This window comes from Anthonomus grandis, chromosome 3 (assembly GCF_022605725.1).
Source record: "Anthonomus grandis grandis chromosome 3, icAntGran1.3, whole genome shotgun sequence".
Lineage (NCBI taxonomy): Eukaryota > Metazoa > Arthropoda > Insecta > Coleoptera > Curculionidae > Anthonomus > Anthonomus grandis.
In genome coordinates this window covers 23547583-23571397 of record NC_065548.1, presented here as the reverse complement: position 1 = coordinate 23571397, position 23815 = coordinate 23547583, and the positions used below count along the sequence as shown (strand labels likewise).

General features: G+C 30.7%; 1 protein-coding gene across 1 annotated transcript in view; it reads left to right on the top strand.

The window, feature by feature from the left end:
• LOC126733909 (poly [ADP-ribose] polymerase tankyrase) overlaps positions 1-23815 on the top strand; it is a 68721-nt gene that overhangs the window by 43766 nt on the left and 1140 nt on the right. The window contains exons 13-21 of the mRNA XM_050437365.1: positions 509-741; positions 2628-2742; positions 4101-4307; positions 13268-13471; positions 13526-13713; positions 13773-13941; positions 14058-14181; positions 17699-17829; positions 17893-18005. Coding sequence (XP_050293322.1) covers positions 509-741; positions 2628-2742; positions 4101-4307; positions 13268-13471; positions 13526-13713; positions 13773-13941; positions 14058-14181; positions 17699-17829; positions 17893-17999 — 1478 coding nt within the window. The 3' untranslated portion in view covers positions 18000-18005. The remainder of the gene's footprint in view (positions 1-508; positions 742-2627; positions 2743-4100; positions 4308-13267; positions 13472-13525; positions 13714-13772; positions 13942-14057; positions 14182-17698; positions 17830-17892; positions 18006-23815) is intronic.

Below are 23815 nucleotides of genomic sequence, written 5' to 3'. Positions count from 1 at the left end.
TTGTAAGAGTGCCTAGAGTCCGATGTAGATGTTTCTCAAAGCTCTGCTTAGCATCTGAAAAACTCTAGTGACACTGGGGTTAGTTATTCCCCAAGAAATATGATGCAAAATGAGCAATAGAAACGATATATAATTTTATAGATAATAGCAATCAATTTCAAGACATGTTGATCCTATTTGAGATGCCTGCCAACAGCAACCCCCAAATACTTAGTAAATCTAACCTCTTCAATTGAATCAAGTTTAAATGCTAATAGTTTTTTGAATCCAATCAATCTTTCAGTTTTACAAGACCATGTCTTGTTGCTCCTTTTTACGTTTTCCCAGGAGTTTCCAGAAAATATTACAACACTGCGTATGATGTAAATGGACCACTATCAATATTGATAGTGTATATATTATAACCATATTATATCGATATACAGACTATTTATTAGTATCATTATAATTTTATTAAGTTCTTCTATAACTCAACATACTTATTTTACTATTCAAATTAATTTTATAGCTGGCTATAATAACGTGGAAGTAGCAGAGTATCTTTTGGAAAACGGAGCAGACGTTAACGCACAAGATAAAGGGGGATTAATTCCGCTGCACAACGCCTCGAGCTACGGCCATTTGGATATCGCTGCGCTGTTAATAAAGTTCTGTACAGTGGTAAATGCTACTGACAAGTGGGGATTTACGCCTCTACATGAAGCTGCGCAAAAAGGGAGGACACAATTATGCGCCCTTCTGGTAAGGCCCTTTTTTTGTTCCTAGTATTTTGGCAGGTAAACTTGTGGCAGAAAAGGTATTTTTAGGTTTGGCATTAAAATTACAAACAACGATTGTATAAACATATTTAAGCTTGTACGGGATGTTTCATTCAAACAAGTCTTCATCATATCTTATCGTTGTTACAAGCTGTGAGCTTTTAAGAGATACAATTAATTTTAGAACGAAAAAGTAGCTTTAGATAATTGTTGAATTCAACAGAGTTTAGAGATCTAAATGTTCGTCACTATGCTATATTAATTTCATTTGCCGTAAAAAAACTCTTTTGTGGTAACATCGTTGTAATTGAAAAATTGCTTATATCTTTTTACCGTTTTGCAACAATAAATGAATTTAATTAATCCATATTAGTTTATTAAAGATACGTCGATGACAAAAAATATGTTTAGACAACTTCAGAAAATAATTCAGTACAAGTTAAACTGGCGAGATAGATGCACATAAATTTGCTTCTTTTAATTCTTTATTTTGTAGACTATTTAAAATTCCACTTTAAAGAGATTCCTTTGACAAACGAAAGTTAATCGACTTACACACTAAAATATTATTAAGATTTAATAAATCAACCCAACCCATTTTGCGGAGATTTCTTTAATAAATGTTTAGAATTTTCTTACCTTACAGTATTTATATTTTTAGTTTTAAGACTGATAACACCTTTAAGAAATATTTGTTTCTGAGTATTTACCATTTTGTCCTAAATCAATATTTTCATTGTTCATATGTATTTAACACATATCGCTGTTAGTAGTCAATATTATTATTATTTTAATTATTTGTTATCGTCATGTTGTTCTCAGCTTTTGACACCTTTGAACAATTTTTTAACCTGTATAACCCAATGTTAGATTGGGATTTATATTTACTTATAATATGGAGGGCTCAGAGGTAGTCACTTAATATAGAAAATAAGATAATTTTTTCAAAGTTTTAATAAAATAAATGTTTTCCTAAAGACTAATAACTATTTTTGTTAATACATAAAATATACTAATAAACATTAAAATAACAATTTCATAAAAAGGAACATGGCATTCTTTTTATTTCGGTATTGACCTGCACCACCCATTCTTTGCCTTTCTGCTTAGATGTTATGACAGGCATTAGAATCAGATGAATTATTTTCACTGTTAGTGTAATACCACCTCTAGTAATGATTTCCTTATGATAATCCTTTCTAATGATAAATCAAGTGTATTTTCACTCATAATTACACACAAAAAAAGCACAATATTATTTTAGGGTGATTAATAAAACTGCAACTACCTTTTGACGCTCCGAGATAACTTTCACTTTCTGACTTTAGAGTATTATTCAATTTTATGCCAATAAAGTGCTTTAATTGCACTTATTGGCATCGACTTAGGCGTTCTGTAGTACGAAAAATTTAATGTAAATGAGGTGAAGAAACACCAATAGATATAGATTTCAGTATTGTTTTATCGAAAGATGTTTGTAATATTTACGTTACAGACAAACATGCATTAGACGAAAATTATATTGCAAGTTAATATTGATATGTTTTGTTAAATATAATATAGATAGATTAGATTTTTAAAAAAGGGTTTGCCCTTTCTACTTTGGATTGATGGTATTTATATCGATTACTACAATATAATTTACTTGCAAGATGGATTATTTACTGTTTCGGGAGTTTTCCACGTTTATTCAAGATTCATTAAAAATTTCAAAACGTCAACATTCTTAAACTAATTTTCTTCTTTAAACTCAAGTATAAGCACTTCCCTCAGTTTCTGGCCTATATTAAATATTATATACTATATTTTATGATAAAATCATTACTTTTTTTTCTATTCAATTCTAAATTACTTTTTTCACGTGAATAGCTGGCTCATGGTGCCAACCCGTTCTTAAAAAATCAAGAAGGCCAAACTCCAGCAGATCTTGCTTCAGCAGATGACGTAAGATGCCTTCTACAAGACGCAATGACTTCCCAATTTGGTAAGCACTCACTTATTACTTATTTGATTTAAATAGCTTAATTACCTAATAGTTGTACCAATAATTATTGATGTAACAAGGGTATTAAATCCTTTTTTATAAAAATCATAAAAATATCAAAACAAATTATAATTATTTTAACGTGTAATACTTAAGCTTTTCATGTAAAAGATATTAAACATTAATATTATAAATCAATCAACAAATTTACAAATTCCTGACCCAACTAACATTGTAAAAAAAAATGAAATGTATATAACATTGAGCGGATTTGAACCCAGGACATTTTGAATACAAATAGCAAGGTTTACGGCTGTAAATGTGAACATTTCTAAAAAATCTTTGGAACCGTATACTTTTATTTTGAACTTAATTTTTAACTAAAAAAAGATTTTACACCAAAGTTTATAAACTCTGCAGAGTGCGTAAAGTGAGTACTTTAGGCATGGTAGTAGAATTTTAAATGTTAGCTGTTTGAATGCCAAAGAATCTTTCAATATCAATTAGCCATAGTTTGATTCCAGTATGAATTTTGTATAAATACAATACAGAGTCGCTAAGAATTTTTAAAAGCCTGCTTAGTTTTAGAAGTAAAAAAAAAACAATTTCTGTAATGCACTGAGACTCATTGTGTACCGCGCAAAGCCCAGTCTGCTTTAAAATATTGCTTTCGGTATCTATTTGAGATTTTTAAATAAAACGAGATTAATCCATTCATTTACATGTAAGGATAATGACAAAAAAAAACTCAATAAAGGTCAAATATAAAACAAGTATGAACATGCAAAGCAACATGAAAAACCGAGGTGCTTTTAATCGTGACGCAGTCATAAAATAAAAAGGTTGTTTAAATTTTATTATATTTATATTTTTAAAAGATATAAAATAAAAGTAAAACTTACACGATATTGTCATAACATGTCGATTAACACATTAAAATGTACGACAAAATGATAATAAATCACACATAGTGAAACAATACATAATAAACATAGTATACAACTATTTAAAATGCTAGGTCTTAATATTTAATAGTAAGTATAACTAATATATAATAATATATACTAATATATAATAATCTAAACAATTATTTAAAAGTGGTACATTGTGAAGTAGAAAGGATTTCTGTTTTTCATTTTGCTTTACATAATGGTACTTCACCCTAGAGGAATCCATCATAAGTATGAACATTTTGGGTGGTTTCATGATCCAAGTGCTGTTCAAGGGTTTTATTGCGGCATTAAAGTTCACGGTATATCTTTGCAAATACTATACAATATTGAAAATATATTGAAATATTTCTTATATAGGAGAACTGAGAAAGACGAAATTACTTATTGGAATTTATGTATTATCAGGTATTCCAACAGAAGTAGCACCAAACAGTATAAGACCTCCGTCTATTGCACTGCCTCCTCATACTGCAAGTCCGTCCATTTCTGGTAGTGTAAGTGGTGTTACAACAGAAACGGTGGTGATGCCGTCTGGTGCCGCTGTTCAACTTATGGTTCCTGTAGGTCCGGTAGGAGGCAGTCGGTGTAGCGTTTCTATGGGCGTTGCGGAAGGTAAGGCGATAATTAAAGTAATTATTTTTCTTTAAATCTTAAAAGACAGATTGTAGCTTTTTAGATTCCATATACAGGATGTTTCAGAATTATGGGATCAAACTTCTAGGGGTTACTTAGGGCCGAAGGGACACTTTTTTGGACGTGGGTCCCTATACTCAAATGTTTTCTACTGTTGCACTGAATAATCCCTAGAAGTTTGATCCTATTGTTCTGAAACAGTCTGTATACTAAGTTGGTCAATAAGTTCTTTTTTAGCAATATACAAAGAGATCTAAGTCTCAATTCTTGTTTCTACTGATGATTTATTTTTTATGTGCTAAACAGCTAAACTATAAAATTCGTTTCGACTGAAAAAAAAATTACGATAATAGAAACCTAGAATTAATAAATATAAAGAGAAATATAACTAATATTAGCACTTTCGCCATCTATAGGTGAAAAAATAAGTAGCTATTGTAATACGGGTATTCTAAATATGGCACCCTGTAAGTGCTTATACAATACGAATATATTTAAGAAAAAATTGTTGAGAATAAATTTGTAATAATTAGTCTATAAAAATGCATCTAAATGTGATAACATTTCAGTCAAAATTATTTACCCACCAAATTATTAAAAATTTGAACTTTTTTTTTCATAGTTTCTTTGACGAATTTTTTCGGTCAGTTTCTTTCCAAAACATTTTTAAAAAAACGATGGAATAATAAACTTTCTTAAAAATAAAAATTATTTAGTAAAAGTAACTAAATCATGTCATGTTAAGAAGTTCCAGCTCTACTTTCAAGTTTCATTTATTTATGGTTGAAGAACTAGCAGGTAAGGAAAAGAAATAAAACTTGAAAATTCACCGATCTTGATATATATGTTTACCTCTTTTTCAGGGCTAAAAGAGAATAATTTTCTATGTTGTTTATAAATTGTGAAAAGAAATTCATGTATTAAATTAGACAAAATCCGGAAAAAAAATTATCAAAAATTACAATTGTGATGAATAAATAGTTTTTTACATAAACTAACATAACTTGTTTGTAACATTTTAATATTAAATAAGTTGATATTGCATTATCTAAATTAAAAATACTAACATAATATATATATAACATAAATATATCACACTGTCAAAATATTAGTGATTATGATTATGTAGAGCCAATCCTTTGACTTACATGTTAGTTGAATGCTTCATATCTGCTTTTAAAAATAAGGTCATCATTTAATTTCATTGTTATATCAATTATCCAAGGAAACTTTGAATTGCAAACTCTTTGCTGAGTTTTCACCTCAAAGTTTAGGTTTAACAAAAGTTAAACAAAATTGAAATGCAGGCAATTTTCTAACATCAACAACCAACTGGCCTTAGTGTTCATCAGATCGTGGACTTTGTCGTTAAATTACTTTGATCTTTGCCGCCCTAAACCAATTAAGAATTCAATCAATAGAAATATGATATGTTAACTGCTCGACCCTAATTAAGATTAAATTTTTAACATGATTGTTAAAAGCCTTATATTAGGCCTTAAATAAGGCATTGTGATTACTTTATATGAGAAATCATATCAACTCTTTGATGGGAATATCCTGTCTTTTCAGAAGCAAAATAAACATACAGAAGATAAAGTTGTTTTATTAGCAAATACTGTTACCTCTGTGTTTGCCCGATCTGGTACCAGTAGACTTTTTCGCTAAAGTTCTTTGATTTTTGCCGCCCTTAATCAGTTAAGAGTTACTCAATCAGTTTTGATCGAATCAATTCAATTTAACAAACTGTATAGTTTGTATAAAATCTATAGCATTATTGTGAGTTGACTTAAACAAAGAAAACACAAAATCACTGTCACACAACATATAATCACGATACGTGTTTCATCAGACCTAAAATCAAAAATAACAGTTTTTTGAAAAACGTTTACTGCATGACCAAATTTTATTATACAATGATTTTTCTCAAAATTAAAAGAGTCAGGGTCGTAGTGACGGCGTTATGAGTCTGTGTTCTATGAAATTTGCAGACCGTTTAAACTTTAAAAAACGTAAAGTACCTACACTACCGCTCAAAAGTATTTGCCTACATATGACTGTTTTAAAGTTATAACTAACAATAATAAACCCATCAGTTATTCTTATGAAACGGTTTATTTATAACAAAATGAATATAAACAATACATTTTTCAATTAATTAAATTTAAGAAAATCAAATTTTGGATTCATCTACATGTCCGCCTCGATTTTTAATAACAGCTTCACAGAGTTTCGGTAGTCTTTTAATTAATTTGTCTAAAGTTTCCTGAGGTATCTTATGCCACTCTTCTTGGATGATCCTCCAGAAGTCTTCTTTTGATGTGGGGCATGATTTTCGCACGTCTAACCAGTTCATCCCACAGTAATTGGATAGGATTGAGGTCCGGTGATTGTGGGGGCCATACCATAACTTTCAGAAGATGTTGCCTTTGTAATTGACCTAAATATTGCTTGCACAATTTCGACGTGTGCTTGGGGTCATTGTGATGTTGAAAGATGAAGTTTTCCCCAATTATTCGAGTACCAGAAGGAAGTACATCGTCACTTAAAATTGTTTTGTAACCCTCTTTTCGAAGAATTCCCTTTATTCTAATTAGATCGCCCACTGCAGACCCTCCGAAACAACCCCACACCATCACCGAACCACCACCGTGTTTAACTGAGGCCACCATACAGTTCTCAGCGACCCTTTCATTGGCATAACGGCGAACAACAACTCGCCTCTTCGTTCCAAAAACCTCGAATTTCGACTCGTCACTGTAATAAGCAAGCGAAATTATTTACCAATGTTACACAAAATCAATTCTTGAAGAGTAAACACCTTTAAATGTTTTAAATTTCATCGGAAACGAGCTGTAAACAAATTAGTTTTTTAGAAGAAGTTCATATTTTCACTACATTGTTTGTTATTTGCAAGATTATTTTAAAATATTCAGTGTTTTTCAACGAACCATAGTTGATAGGTATGCTGTTTAAGCATATATGCAATTTACAAAAAAAAAAGATTTTTAAAAGTATCTAATTTAAAATATTAAAAAGAATACATGGTGGGCAAATACTTTTGAGCGGTATTGTATTTATTTTTATCTGGAAAAAAATCAAAATGACAATTTTAGAATTTTAGATTTAAATGAAAGTCTAATAAAAATTAAAAACACACTGTATTTGCTACTGAAAATTAGGAATATCAAATGTGACCGTTTACACCAAGGCTCGTGGTGATTCTGTCTTTTTGTCAACGATCTCAAATCTCGCTGACGCAAGATCCTATCGAATTACCACTTGGACTTGCCTGTGTTCTATACAGGGTGCCTCCGATTAAGTCGGCACTATTGGTATCTTTGTTAATATTTAAGATACAGGGTCGGTTAAATTAGCAAACTAGTAGGATTTTTTCTGTTAATTAAAATAGTGAAAACAGAAAAAAAATGAACATCGCGTTTTCGAGAAAATGTGAAAAATGTACTTTTGTTAAATAGAATCCCCTGTATATTTTTACATAAATCAAAAAATAATAATTTTCTTAATAAAAAAGTTTATTTACACTAATAGCCTAAACCTAAAAATAACAAAGTTATAGCGATATTAATAATTTTATCAAATTTAGGCAAGTTGGCTTTGAAATAAATAACATCAAGTAAAACTATTAATTTACAATAAATGAGCAAAAACATCGCCATCTTGTTCAATACATTTCTGAGCACACTTAAGCACACGTCTTGTAGCTTTTAAGACTGATCTTCTATCTATTGATCCAATTATTTGCCTAATATGTGTTTAAAGTTCAAGGGTTCTGTATTTTTTTTTATACGCTTCATTTTTTATGTAACCCCAAAAATAAAAATCTAGAGGGGGTAGATCTGGTGACCTAGGTGGCCAACGAATCGGGCCACGTGTCGCAATCCATTTATCGTCTTGTTGCGATTTGTTGCCGTTTCTCCAAGTTAACATTATCCAAGTAATCTTCCAGCGCTCCAGATAATATGAGATCAACATATCTCCTTCTAGTCAAAGTGCCATCATAAAACACAGGTCCTATCACTTGGCTTCCTATTAAGCGGCACCAAACGTTTATACTAAATTGATTTGAGGATTGCTGGGATCAGTAAGGAAAATATTTTCTTGGGACCAATAGGGTACATTTTTACGGTTAAACATACCTTTGTTTGAAAAATTAGCTTCGTCGCTTCAAATTATACGGTTTAAAAGATTATCATTAGCTTCATATGCATGACGTAACCAGTTGCAAAAAGCAAGTCTTCTTTCGTTATTGCCAGGCAACAATATTTGTACTGGTCGATACTTATATGGCACAAATTTGTGTTTCTTTAAGACCTGCCAAATTGTTACTAAGCTCACACCGTAAGCTCTTGCTAAATCTCTAGTTGAGTTTTCCATATGAGCTTTAAAATATGTCAAAATAGAAATTTCAACATCCTCGCTTACTATAAATTGGTTCCTTCTTCTAGTTCTTTTAAACACGTTTTCATTACTTCTAAATTTTCTGTAGAGAATTAAAAAGTATCTACGGTTTGGCAAGTTACGAGTCTGGAATCTCTGGCGATACTCTTCTAGCGCTCTGTCACTATTTTTTCGACATACAAGGTAACATTCTAACATATCACATTTTTCAATATGCGTAAAAGGCATTTTACTAATTTAGATTTTACAAAAATCACAGACTTTGCTAACATGTAACTGTCAGTATTTCTTTATTTAATAAAATCTACGGCTACTGTCATTTTATTATTCAAATAGTGATTTATTTGTTTTCCTCTCAAAAAGTTCAAGGTCAACTTGCCTAAATTTGACAAAATTATTAATATCGCTATAACTTTGTTATTTTTAGGTTTATGCTATTAGTGTAAATAAACTTTTTTATTAAGAAAATTATTATCTTTTGATTTATGTAAAAATATACAGGGGATTCCATTTAACAAAAGTACATTTTTCACATTTTCTCGAAAACGCGATGTTCAATTTTTTTTCTGTTTTTACCATTTTAATCAACAGAGAAAATCCTACTAGTTTGCTAATTTAACCGACCCTGTATCTTAAATATTAACAAAGATACCAATAGTGCCGACTTAATCGGAGGCACCCTGTATAATAAACGAATTACACACAATTACACTAAATAAATGAGTAAACTAACGTACCGTCAGTATAAAGTACCGTCGCGAATAAAATAAAAGAATATTGAAAAGTTAGTAGGGGAAGTATTTTCTCCACAAATAAAATGCTATTCCTCTAATTTGAGGAGTGATGCATTTCGGCAAGTGTTCTTGCCTTCATCAGACTTGAGTTACTTAACACATACACAAATTCTAAACAATAACCTTAATATAAAATAAAAGAACTAGTGATCCGAAGCCGGTCTATCTATCATCAGTTCTCTCAAAAGACTGCCTTTCTTTTCCTTTATGCTTCTCCAAGCATTCACTCCCGGCTTCGTTCCACTCTCTCGATATCTCTTAAAAGATATTGAGTCATGTCCTCTATTTTATTTCTAAATAAACTTCACTAAAAATCAACATGAACCCAGACTCATAAAAATAATTAATGGACGGCCGTAGCGCCGATCAGTGACAGTAACTTAATACCAAGCCTATTACTAACCAAACAAATCCTTATCTTAATATTCTTAGAAAAATACGTATAGCCGACATATATTTTAACTGAACGCTAACAGACAAAAACACAAATATTAAAAATAAAAAAAACTATTCAATAACAACTGTATACTTTTTTTTATTATAAGTACTATATACCATAAACTACCTAATATTAGAGTATGATATAAACATATTATAAAATGAAAACCTCGATCTATAATAATAATATCGTTTATTTAGCATAATAATAGCCACATATAAAAACTAGTGTTAAAGAAGATTATAAAATATACAAATAATAAAATAAACTCCTGGACAAAATTATCGCACCACTTGATTTTTAGAGTTTTTTTTTTAAATAAAGATAAAAAAATAAGCAAACTTATAAGCATTGTTAACTATGCATTATTAATTAACAAAAACAATTATATTCTATTTAACAAAACGAGATTTAAGTAACTAAATTCAATACAAGGAAAAGCATCGATTTTCACTAACTTCAATTTTGATACAAAAATAAAACAATAGACCCATAATGAATTCTTAATAACGTGTATTGCCACCTCTAGCTGCAATGACCGCTTGAAGTCTTCGCAGCATTCCTCGTATCAAATTATGAAAACTTTCCTGCGGATGTATTCTCACTCCTCACGAGCAGCATGTTCCATGATAAAGCATAAACATAGTTTTTGTCCAGTTCTGCTTTTTATACGAGAAAAGATATTATAACTGTTTTAACTGATATTTATTTTTATTTAAATTTTCTTGACAAAATAATTAGTGGTGCGATAATTTTGTCCAGGAGTTTACATAAGAATGGATACAAGGAAAATATACATGAACTTTGAAAGGCACTTAAGACTAAACATTAAGTGATAAAACTAAACTAGATAAAAATCATAAAGATAAAAAAGTTTAAAATTATAAACTTTAAAATTTAAATTAAAATGGTACATATAAAATGGTAAAGTCAAAATATTACAAAAAACACTGACGAAGACAAAATTAAAATAAGTAACAATATTTTAACATTTATTTAAAACGAATCCTCTCAGGAGCCGCTTGAACCGGTTTAAATTATCACAACTTTTGACATTACTAAGTAGCTTATTAAACTCAATTAAGTTCGACATCTACCTACCAGAATAAAATCTGTACGATTTCTTGTATTTTATTCATGTACACTTGCAAACGCTCCTAATTTGTGACAAATATATTCAGGTAGTAGACGGTTTTTTATTTTAAAAATAAAAAAACAAGTACAATTTAACATAATTCTCTACTTTACAGATAACATATTTAGGATATTTAATATGGACGCAGCAGGAGTATAAAAATCACATTTTAAAATTAATCTAATGGCTGTTTTGTATTATTTCTCGTTTGTCTATTTTATATTATATATAAAGCAAACCAAACAGCAGCGTAGAACAGAATTATGACAGTATTAGACGTGCAATGGCGCGTAGCCGATCGATAGTTTTAGCCTGGACACTTATCCCCGCTTCCATCGATACCTCACAACAGAAGCCGAAATCATGCGAGGCGACGACCGCATCGCGATGGAAAAAATTCCGCGCTGGGGCACATTTTTTGCGTTGATTCGAAATAATATTTTACTGCAGTATAGTAAGATTACGCATTTAAAATTTTAAACCCAAACTATTTTGATATTCGCTTTGAGTTTTAAAAAGAATAAAAATTCGGTATTTAAATTAGGTGGGTAAATTAACAATTTTATTTTTAACTTACATTTCACAATCTTAATTTTATTTAGAATAATGCCTACCTCTTGTTTATGTATATTTTTCCAATAAAATAAATAATAATACATATTTAAAACATTTATCATATACCTAAAAATACGTAATAATAAAAAATATATTATCTTGTAAAATGTAAAATATTAGGTACCGCGGTATCTCCGCTTAGTCGTTCCACTGTACGGCGTGCGCCACCAAATCTCGGCTTCAATTTTGACGCCACGAAACCAGTGTCACGGCTAGAACTATCGATCGGCTACGAATGGCGTTGTAAAGTTGTAGTTTCGTTTGCATAGACAGGTTTTTACAGATTCATGTCAGAAATGCTATTTTTTGGAAAATTTTTTTATAATATAGTCTGCATGGGCGGGGAATTTTAGGTTTGCATCTAAAATTACTTCTAACTATTTAATTTATTTTTCATATAATTTTTTTTTCCCATTCAGTAATCTGCAAATCATTCAGGTCTGCTTGACAAGTTTGTGATTTTTTTCGCAAACACGCAAGATTTAAAGTTGTTTGCATTTAAGCTTAATTTATTTATATAGAGCCATTCGAATAAATTCCGAAGTTCACCGTTCATGTCTGCATCTTGCATCTTATATAAACATATATGCAAGATGCAAGCATATCTGCAAATAAACTTATCTTACATTTTTTTATTGCCTCTACCATATCGTTAATATAAATAATAACGGACCTAAGACCGTTCATTAAGAATTTCTGACATAACATTCTTATATTTTTTCTTTTTCAGATCACAAATCAGATTTTAACCAGTCTAAAACACTCTCCCTAATTCCTAACTTTTTCAACTTTTTAATCAAAATATCCCTATCTATTGTTTCAAGGGCTCTTGAAATCCAGGAATACCGTCAAAACCATTTCACCAGTATCAACGGCCCTGAGAAAATCATCACTCAAACTAACAATAACTGACTCACATGAGTGAGACTCACGAAAACCCGATTGATTAAATCTAATTAATGATCTATTTAATTATTTTTCCTTGCATACGTGAAAGTTGAAACTATGGAACATGATATACTCTATTTTCCATATAATCACTGCAACCTGGTTTTTAATTCATAGCTTAGAGAGTCTTTCTTGTCTGATGGAGTTTCTTAGAAAACATTGCTAATTCTAATTTTGAAAATGGCCGTTAAGTCATTGCAAAAGATACGAGGATGATTAACAAATTGTCAACTAGGTTAAATTCCGTTAGGTTTTTAATTTTAGTTAAATTGCCCTTAAAACAACTTCTAAAAGAAATAATTTGTGTCAAAATTGTATCGGCAGAAATATGTGAAGTGAAATTTCTTATCAAACCAGACGAAAAGTTTTACAAATTTCACTTATCCCGGACGTTGTTCCTGTTAATTGATAAATTGAATCCAATTGTATCTAACGTTTTATAAAAAGCTTAGTTTAAATAAATTTTTGTTAAGATTGTGTATTTGAAAATATTTTTTCTTTTCATCAAAAAATCGTTTGGTCTTAGCTATACTTTTCTTTTAAACATTCTGCCTCGAATTTGCTTAAGAGTTTATACAATTTGCAGGTGCTCCAGCTCTGGATGCAACATCACCAGATGACAACGAAATCCATTCAATAGCAAGATTCTTACAATCACAAAACCTGGACCATTTACTGGATATCTTCGAAAGAGAGCAAATCACCCTCGATATCTTGGCTGAAATGAACCATGAAGACTTAAAACAAATCGGAATCTCCGCTTATGGATTTAGGCATAAACTTATAAAAGGTAAATTGCTGAAACAGCAAAAGTAACCGGCAAAACTGACTTTTATGAATTAAGGAATGGAAAGACTAGTGGCAAACTGTGGAAGTTTATCGACTCCATCGAATCCAGGAACGCTTTTAGTTGATCTCCTAGCCGATGACAAGGAGTATATAACCGTCGAAGAAGAGATGCAGAACAGTATCAGGGAACACCGGGATAATGGACACGCCGGTGGAGTTTTTACGAGATATAACATCGTCAGGGTTAGTTTAATCTAAATATGGAAAATATCTTAATTTTTGAATGTTAATTGTTATTTTAGATTCAAAAAGTACAAAATAGGAAACTGTGGGAAAGATATAACCATCGCAGACAAGAAGTAGCTGAGGAAAACAGTAACCAGTCGAACGAAAGGATGCTGTTTCATGGCTCGCCCTTTATTAACGCAATTGTACAAAAAGGATTTGATGAGCGGCATGCCTATATTGGAGGTAAGTACTGAAGCAAATTCTATGTTTAAATCAGTTTCGCTTATAAATGTAGGAAAATACATAAATATAATGGGGATTATTTATGAATTGGGTAATTAAAAAAAAAATATTTTTAGGCATGTTTGGGGCTGGAATCTATTTTGCCGAACATTCGTCAAAAAGTAACCAATACGTTTATGGAATTGGAGGTGGCACTGGTTGCCCCACGCACAAGGATAGGAGCTGTTATACATGCCATAGGTAAGAAGCAAATTTAGTTATTACAATTTAAGTTATGCTAGTTTTTTTGGAATATTGACATAGTAAATAAGAATATCGATTGATTTTTGCAATATTTACATAATAGTTCGATGTAGGAGGTCAAAAGTAATTTTATTTTAATGTCTCAAAATCTGGGATAATAATTTTTAACCCAAAGAATTTATGACGTATGAAATTGTTGGAGGATTTTTTGAAATTATTAGATTTGCGAGAGCTTAAGAGATTTAAAATTTCTTTACCAACGAATTTATACAATTGGTTAATTTATCAAAGATTATATTTAGACCTTAGAGCGGTTTATGCCTATAAAGTACTTTTCCTTAGCAAAATATCTATTTGAGAATATTTACCAAAATAAAGCCATGAAAATTGGGAGTCAGAGTCAAAGAGAAAAAATGTGGTATTCATAAAAATGTATGTATATTACTTTGTTTCATTTATTTAAAAACTTCGTTATTTAGATATTTGTTACAAAAAAATAGTAAGATGTATAAGGAAAGCTAGAAAGATAAGATACAAATTATTTTAACTAATTATAATTTAACTTAAATCACTTTTATAACATTATCACTATTTAAACTACAATTAGAAATTATTAACAACATTTCCTAAAATTATAAATTAGAACTGAATGTATTGTTACTTAGAACCAAAAAAAATATAAATCAGCAAACCAAAATAAAATTTAAATGTCAGCATATGCGTTTTCAAGTCGGTTATCGATGTAATCAGCTAGTTTCTAAATTATAAGTTTTGCATAATTAAATGTAAAAAATAAATAATTTAACTTTACTATTCTTCAAGTGAATAAACAAACAGAAATACCCCAATGTAAATTTAGGCTGGTATATTCCACCTTTAATGAAATTTTCAAAATTTGATTGAAGTTTTCCTTTTCCTTAAATAAGGATGAGATAAGTTAGTCTCAACTAATAGTTTAGTCCACATATAAATTATTTCGAAATAACAATAGAGCTTACATTACCAGCCAGTACATTGCAGCTTTGTTTGTACAAGTTTAATTATAATATAAATAAATTCATATAGGATAAAATAATATGAAAAGCCCAAAAACATTTAAGACGAATTTTGATACGTATAAGCTAATAATAATTAAATGAAATTTAGAGATAACATGAAATATACACTGTGACCCGAATTGGGTATACGTTTATGGGTATCTTGTAAACTATCAGAGATAGAAAATTGTTTAAATGGAAAAAGTTGTATTTTCGAAAAAGAGATGTATTTTTTATTTCAAAATATTTTTAAAAGGAAGAGGTTTAAACCCGTACTCTTCATTTTTAACATATCCCAAAGATGAAAATCGAGAGGTGTAATATCTGGGGACCTAGCTGGCCAATTTACAGGTCCGCGCTTTTCGATTACTTTGTTGTTAAATACTTGTCTTATTAAAATTTTGTACGTCTCGAGTATTATGTGCGGGGTACCTGTCGTATTGAAACCACACAACATTCCGTACTTCTTCTCTCTGGGTGCTAAAACTTTCACGGCTGGTAATATAGAGGTAGCCTATGTTCGGCCACTTTCTTAGCCAGTTAGTAGTCCAAAAATGGTGATTATGTCTGTTAAATACTCAGCAGTTGCTGAAAAACGTTTCGTCGGTCCAAATAATTTTTCTGCTAAAATTGGGTACTCCTTGACATTGCCTTACAAGTTTGAAAATTTTAATAGTCTTGGGTAGTATGTATCCCTTGTATCCCTTAAACCTTAAACAATAGTAGGCTTACATCTTTTTGTTTTTTTTTAGAATTTGGCAGCTCTTAATATACGCATATCAACTGCAGCTTTCCTGGTGGACGGTCTCGGGTTCGCATTATAATTTCTATTATATTATTTTTATTACGGGCTACATTCTCATTGTTCCTCTGATAACTATTTGGCGTTGATTTTTCAAAACTTCCGTGACTTTTAAGGTACATGACAACCCTAGCGAATAATCTTACGCTTGGCTGTTGTCTTTTAGGGTACAGTTACCCAAATATCTGGCGGTGGCAAGTTTTGTATTCCTATTACATTTAATATAACGTTCCAATATGTCAAATTTTTTCACAAGTATATTGCATAGTTATTTTTGGAAGTCAAAATGAAAAACTACTAAATACGAAAGGACTAAATATTAATAATATAATAATAAGATCAAAAGTCAAATCAAATGTTTATACATATCAATATTTTGCAGAACTCTCAGCAAAATGATGTTATAGCATTAGACAATTGTTGATGTCCGCAGTCATGGCCAACTCAGCGAAAAGTGAACCTTGTAATTTTTTGACATAAAAGTAAAATATTTTTAAGAAGTGTCATATTATTTTAAAGATTTTTTTTTTTATTTATGCAAAAAACAAAATGACCGCCATAAGAAAAAGAGAAGTCGATAAGGGTGTCTCACAACCGAAACGTCAAAAATAAAAACTGAATGTAGGGATGCATTGCTCTTAAAAATTCATCCCAATAATATTTTTAAAGATTTAAAAAATATTTTCAAATGTAGCTTTCTGGTTTTTTCAAAATATTTCAAAAACGAGAAAAGATAAAATTATTCTCAAAGCGGCATTGGATTGACAATTAAATTAACTAAAACTTTCCCCGTTAAACTAATTTACTATCTCTTATCGCTTCCAAGATGCCCATACATGTATACCCAATTTGGGGCACACTGTATATAAACTCCAAAAATTATCGCACCACTGATTATTTAGTCAAGAAAATTTAAATAAAAATAAATATCAGTTAAAAAAGTTATACAGTGCATCCCAAAAGTTATGTCTAAATTCATTTAAAATTCAGGGGTGCGTTCGAAAAAAAAACGCATTGCACAAAAATGCATTTTTGTACGTGAAGTTTGTATATACAGGGTTGCTCAAAAATAAATTACGACCATCAACTTAATTTTTTCAAACGCAAGCACCTTTTTTTATTTCATTTTTGAATTTCGCGTTAGAATTCTACGTATGTTTCATGCATCATGTCCTACACCTAAAGTCAACAGTTATCGAAAAAAAGACGACCAAACATTATTATTAAAATTCACCTTACGAGTCACCTTATCTCTGATAATTTTTATACAGAACAAAATTCCATTCATTCGTGTTTTTTTATTGTTGGCTGGTGACCGTGTATTTTCATAGAGTATCACCGTGTATTTCCTATTCTTTGTATTAAATTTAGTTACTTAAATATCGTTTTGTTAAAAAGAATATAATTTTTTTTGGTAATAAATAATACAGAGTTAACAATGCTTATTATTCTTTTTTTTATCTTTATTAACAAAAAAAATCTCTAAAAATCAAGTGGTGCAATAATTTTCCCCAGAAGTTTATATCATCCGGCAATTCCTATCAAAAAATGGATTATCATGTATAATATCATAACCTAAATCCTTGGAAAAAAATTATAGCTAGTGTGGCGGTAATTCTTAATATGTTGAGTTTAATATATAAATAGAGTTTTGAGACGTTTTTATTTGTTCTAGGCATCTTTTATTATGCCGAGTGACCTTAGGAAAGTCGTTCTTGCAATTTAGCGCTATGAAAATGGCGCACGCTCCTCCGGGGCATCATTCTGTGGCCGGGAGACCGTCTACAGGCGGTTTGAACTTTCCAGGTATAACTTGTTATATTGCAAATACAATTACACGTATGAATCAATTTTGTTTATTTATTATAGAATATGTAGTCTACAGAGGAGAACAAGCTTATCCCGAATATTTCATTACTTACCAAATTGTTAAGCCCGAGGAAAGCACTAGTGGAACCGAATCTGATGTTAGGTGATTTCCGGTAAGCACAATTTTTATAGCTATTTTGGATAGTTGTAGTTATAATAGCTAATCTTAGTTATTCAACAGGTAATAGTTATAATGGCTAATCTTTTGCGTTTGCTTAAAAAATCTTTTAAAACATAAATTAGGGCGTTTTTTTCAAAACTTGATAGTCATTTTTCATTGGCTTTTTTAAATTATTGATTTGTATAACATAGGTCAACTAAATTTTCCACCGAAACCATGCTATTCTTTTTCGAAGGTCTTAAGTGTGCTCAATTGTCGCAGACTATTATCCATTATTAAATTTTTTCTTGCAAAAAGCACCCTCGGGATTTTAAAGTATAATTTGTTTTGTGAAATATTACAATTTTTAGTTTACAAATTTTTTTGCATATAGAGAAAGTCATGAAAATTACTTGAATAAATAATTCAATTTATTGCAGAATATAATATAAAAATCTATATTTGAAAAGTCTGGTATAATGGAATGTAATTCAATTTACAGGATTACAAATTGACAAATTTGATTCAGAAACACAATGAATCATAAGATTTGTGTGTGTACCTAAGTTAATATAAATAATATTTTATTTTAATTAATTAATATTAAATTAATTACAAAAAAGCTTCATTAATATTTAGAATCTATCGGAGGAGAAAAATTCGCTTGTAATAAAAACATGTATTAATGGAAATGCGTGCAGCTTATAATAACAACAATATCAATATAATAATACATAATAGCGTATTTTTTAAATACAATAATAACGAATCGATTTATACATAATAAAACTGAAAATAAACAGTTATAAAAAATCACTTATTATTGTCTTTCACAAGCCACTTTTTGTCACAACTTAGTAAAATTTTAATAGTTTTACATGACAACATAAAATAAGCATTAAAATATTAGATAATTTAACGTTGCTTTTATGTTATTATCTAGAAAATGGTCTATTACATCTTATGATTTTCCCTATACAGTGTGGTGACTTTAACTGGAATAAATTCAGTTAAAACTAATCAAATTTTATCTTGCAAAATTCCTGAGACCCGTCGATTTTTGTTTATTTTTTTTCACATTTTAAAATAGTTTTTGTTTTTTTTTTCACCTACAGAGGGTGTCCAAATTAACCCCAACTTTTTTTTTCAAATGGAAAGACACTTTTTTTAAACTCTCATTGAAAAGAGCCCTTTTTCTTGAATAATTGCCCTATTTACTTTTGTGATTATCTAAAGGAGAAATACAAAAAAAAAATAAAACCATTAATAATAAACCATTAAATTAACCATAAAAGTTGCGTTTAATGTATAAGATGCTCAAAATGAGCACCATTTACTTGTTGGCAAAGCCCAAGACGATAATAAAATTCGTTTCTGACATTTTCTAACACTTCTAGAGATATTTGTCGGATTTCTTGCCCAATACGTTCTTTGAGTTCGTCTAGGTTTCCTGGTTTGCTCATATAAATTTGACTTTTCAAATGTCCCCACAGAAAAAAATCAAGTAGGGTGAGATCGGGAGAACGTGCCGGCCACTCGATTGCACTCCTTCTACCAATCCATCTGTTTGGAAAATTGTCATCTAAATACTGGCGTACATTACGAGCATAATGTAGGGGAGCACCATCTTGTTGCATCCAGATTCTTTCATCATACAAATCTGGATCGAACTGACTCGGATATAAGGCACGTAAGACTGGAACTAGTTCATGTTCAAGAAATTCTAGATATCTTTCCCCAGTTAAAGTATCATTGAAGAATGGGCCCTATAACTTGCCTGCCAATTATGCCAGCCCAAACATTAGTTTTCTGGGGATATTGTGTATTAGTTTCCCTTACCCAGTGTGGGTTCTCGTCAGACCAGTAGCGACAGTTCTGCTTATTAACATGGCTATTTAGGGTGAATGTAGCCTCATCAGAAAAAAGGATCCACTCCGAAGATATGCGATTTTCGTCAATGGCGTTCATCATTAATTCACAGAACTGAACTCTGCGATCTGGATCGTCTTTCAATAACTGTTGAAAGGGTTGTATTTTATAAGGTCGTTTGTTTGCACTTTTTAAAATCTTTAGCACAGATTTATGATGAATAGAGTTTTCGCGAGCTACTCTTCTGGCTGTAGTTACCGGATTTTCTTCCATCGCTAACAATACATTTAATTGGGTGTTTTCATCGATTTTAGAAGACCTTTGTCTTGAAACATCCCTCACGTGCCCAACTTCTCGAAATCTGCTTTCGATTTTACTAACCGTACCTTGGTTAATAGGTGGCAAATCTGGATATTTCTGCCTGAATAAGTGGACAACCTCTAGCTGAGTACGACTTCTGTCCCCATAACCAATCATCATTAAGATTTCAATCTTGTGGGATTCGGATAAATAAGGCATTTTTTTAATATAAGTTAACTTATTTAACAACTGGTTGAAATTCACTTTAACAGTGACACTACAACAATGTCAGGAAATGTCTCGATACCAATAAAATAAACAAACACGCCAAAAATTTACTAACACAAAATATTTCGAGACTTTTAATAATTTAATGGTTTTTTTTTTCATATTTCTCCTTTAGATAATCACAAAAGTAAATAGGGCAATTTAATCAGGAAAAGGGCTCTTTTCAATGAGAGTTTAAAAAAAGTGGCTTTCCATTTGAAAAAAAAAAGTTTGGGTTAATTTGGACCCCCCCTGTAGGTGAAAAAATACAAAAACTATCTTGAAATGTGAACAAAAAATAAACAAAAATCGACGGGTCTCAGGAATTTTGCGAGATAAAATAAAACTACCTTAGTTGGGTATTAGTTTCAATGTAAAATTCTTTCTTTTCGTTGATTGCAGGTAGTGCCACCCGGTTTTGGGTCAATTTATGAGTTTTGCCCATTGTTACCCACTGATAAACATTGAAAACGGTTCGCCAAAGGCGTGCAACTGGGACTTGTTTTTTACCTTATAATTAATGTACTTAAATGCTATTTTATTTTAGAAAGTTACTTTTGTTTAAATGGAATAATATATTTTTTTCACAAATTTATTGAACATAATATGTAGAGTAAAACAGTTGAAAATGTCACTTTTGGATCTGGCACTTTTTGAACAGTGTATAACAATTTTAAATTATAATAGATTGTAGTCTTCTTCGTCATCTGACGAACTGTCATCACCTCTTGACATTATAATTAAAGGATCGACTGTCTGATCGATGAGGTTGTCAAGATCCCACATTTTGTCCTCTTGCTTAATTACATGCTGGACTGCTTTTCGCCAATTCTCTGGTGTCGCTTCCGTAATGGCTTGATCAAACAGTAGCTTAACATCTTTCATTTTAAAAGTCGTGTTTTGTCTTGCTACAAATCCTTTTACCTGCGCCCATATCAGTTCTATAGGATTTAGTTCGCAATGATATGGCGGTAAGCGCAGTACAGTTATATTATATTTTTCGGCTATATCTTCCACGGCGTATTTCATGAAACGAGTTTTGTGTAAGTTTGCTATTGCCAGCAGTTCTTTTTTATCAAATTTGCTTCAAACGCAATACCTTTTGCAGTCAGCCAATCGATAATTTCTTGCTTTCTCCAACTCGAAGTTGGCGTCTTCTCTATTCGCCGTGAATGACAGCTTGCGTTATCCATAACCACCACCGAATTAGCCGGAAGAAATTTTATCATTTCACCAAAATAGTCCTCGAAAACGTCTGAGTTCATGTCTTCATGGTAATCTCCTGTGCGAGTCGACTCAAAGGTTAGCAGACCTTCTTTTAAAAATCCCTCTTCGCTTCCAATATGTGTGATTATAAGTCTTTTTCCTTTTCCCGAAGGTACTTTAATACCCGTAGACAGGCCTTCTATGAAAGCTTGGCGAGCACTGGTTATATTTTTGTCTTGCCACATTTTTGGGACTATATAACCTTCGTTAATCCACGTCTCATCAAGATAAAAAACTTTCTTTTGCTCCCTGCGGTACTGCTTGATACTTCTCAAGTATTGTCGTCTCCAACAAACAATTTCGTCGCTCTCCAGTAAAAGTGCTTTGCGGATACGCTTTTCCCAGGCAAAATCCATATTTTTTAAAGTTTTCCATAAAAGTTTTCTACTTATCAACGGAATACTGTCATCTCGACCAAGCTCCATTAAAATTTTGTCTAGGGTGGGTATTTCCTTTTTAAAATAAAAAGAGTGAACTTTTCTTCGAATTATACATTTAGCATTTTCATCAAGGACTTTTGTAGGTCGTCCTGGCTTTTGCTTGGGAGATTCCACTTGACCTGCTACTTTTCTTTCCCGCAGCAATTTGAAAATGGTGGACTTTCCAATTCCACTCATTCGAGAACATTTTTCAACAATTTCTTGCACAGTAAAACTAGGGTAATCGTGTTTTATGCAATCATCTACATTTAAAATAATAACTTTTTCACTCAGCGATAGTGGAGAATTTTTAGTACATCTTTTCGTTGGACTGAATACCTCCATTTTTTAAATATTGGGATAATAATATTGTGATTACACTACAGCGTAGCAGTGACTACTAATGTTTAAAATATGATTTAAAAGTATTTATAGTCTGTATATATTACCTGACCCCATTTTTGCATGTTACAAAGCGTTAAAAGATAGGTACCTATACAAAAGGATTAAAAGTATTTATTTAGTATTTAATCTCTTTCAAAATAAAGGCATTTAATCCGTGAAAATTAAATTCATAAATATTATAAGTACCTGCGCCTATGAACTACCACGAAATGTAGCCAAACAGAACGGAATTCCCCAGTTTATTGCTCTATACACTTCTGAAATAGAGTATAAAGTCAGCACACTGTATAGTTGAAGTTGTAGACTGAAACCAGCAAACTTAACGCTATTTAAAAGCGGAATTCTTCTACTCTACGATTCTAAGGAGTCTCATTTTGTTGTTCCAATAATTCTTAAATTTTTAGATTTTTTTGTTAAAAGAACTGATTTTAGTGTCAAATCAAATTTAAGTGGTGGAATAAATATTTCTTTCTAAATATTTTAATTATTATTAATGTTTAAAATTAGAAAACATTTACTTACATATACATACTTTAGGCAAATCGATGTGGCACTTACAAACAGGCTGAGAGGCTTACTAATTTGTCTTGTTTTTAATTTTGAAGGCTGAGGTAGTTGTAGGAGAATCAAATTAAAACGTTACCGGATTGTAATTTATTGGTTTTTTTTAAACGTTATTTTTTATAAAGAAAAAAATTCTTTTGCTGGGAGCTAAGGGCTGCAGCTGCGAGAGCGTATACATTTGCTTAGGATAGGATTAGGTTGAGATAAATTAGTCTAGGTTAAGTTGGCATTAGGTCTGCTTTATTATTTAATTTTATATTCGTTTTTATTGCATATTTTAAACATACGAAAGGATAAAATTACCTAAAAAAGTAAAATATCCTATAAAAATATGACTAAATATAGTTGCAGTAATATAACTTTTATCCAACAAAATGATTTTTCGCTTAATAAAAATAATCTTATTAAAAAAAAAAGTAAATAGATTTGCAATCCAGCAACTTTGTAGTTTTTAATTCGTAATATTTAATCCAATATAAGTCAAATAAATCTTAAGTACAATAATTTACTTAAGGTTTAATAGATTTTTGGATATATCCAGAAGCTAAGGTCTATCGACCTTTGAGCTTGTTCTTGAAGTCGATAGATAAAGTGCTCCTGGGTATATAAAAAAAATTATACGTCAAGTAAATGATTGTATTTAAGATTTATTAGACTTATTGGATTACATATAACAAAAGTTGTCGTTAAAGATTGTAGTGCATGTTTCTTCTAAATACGTGAACAAGTCTAT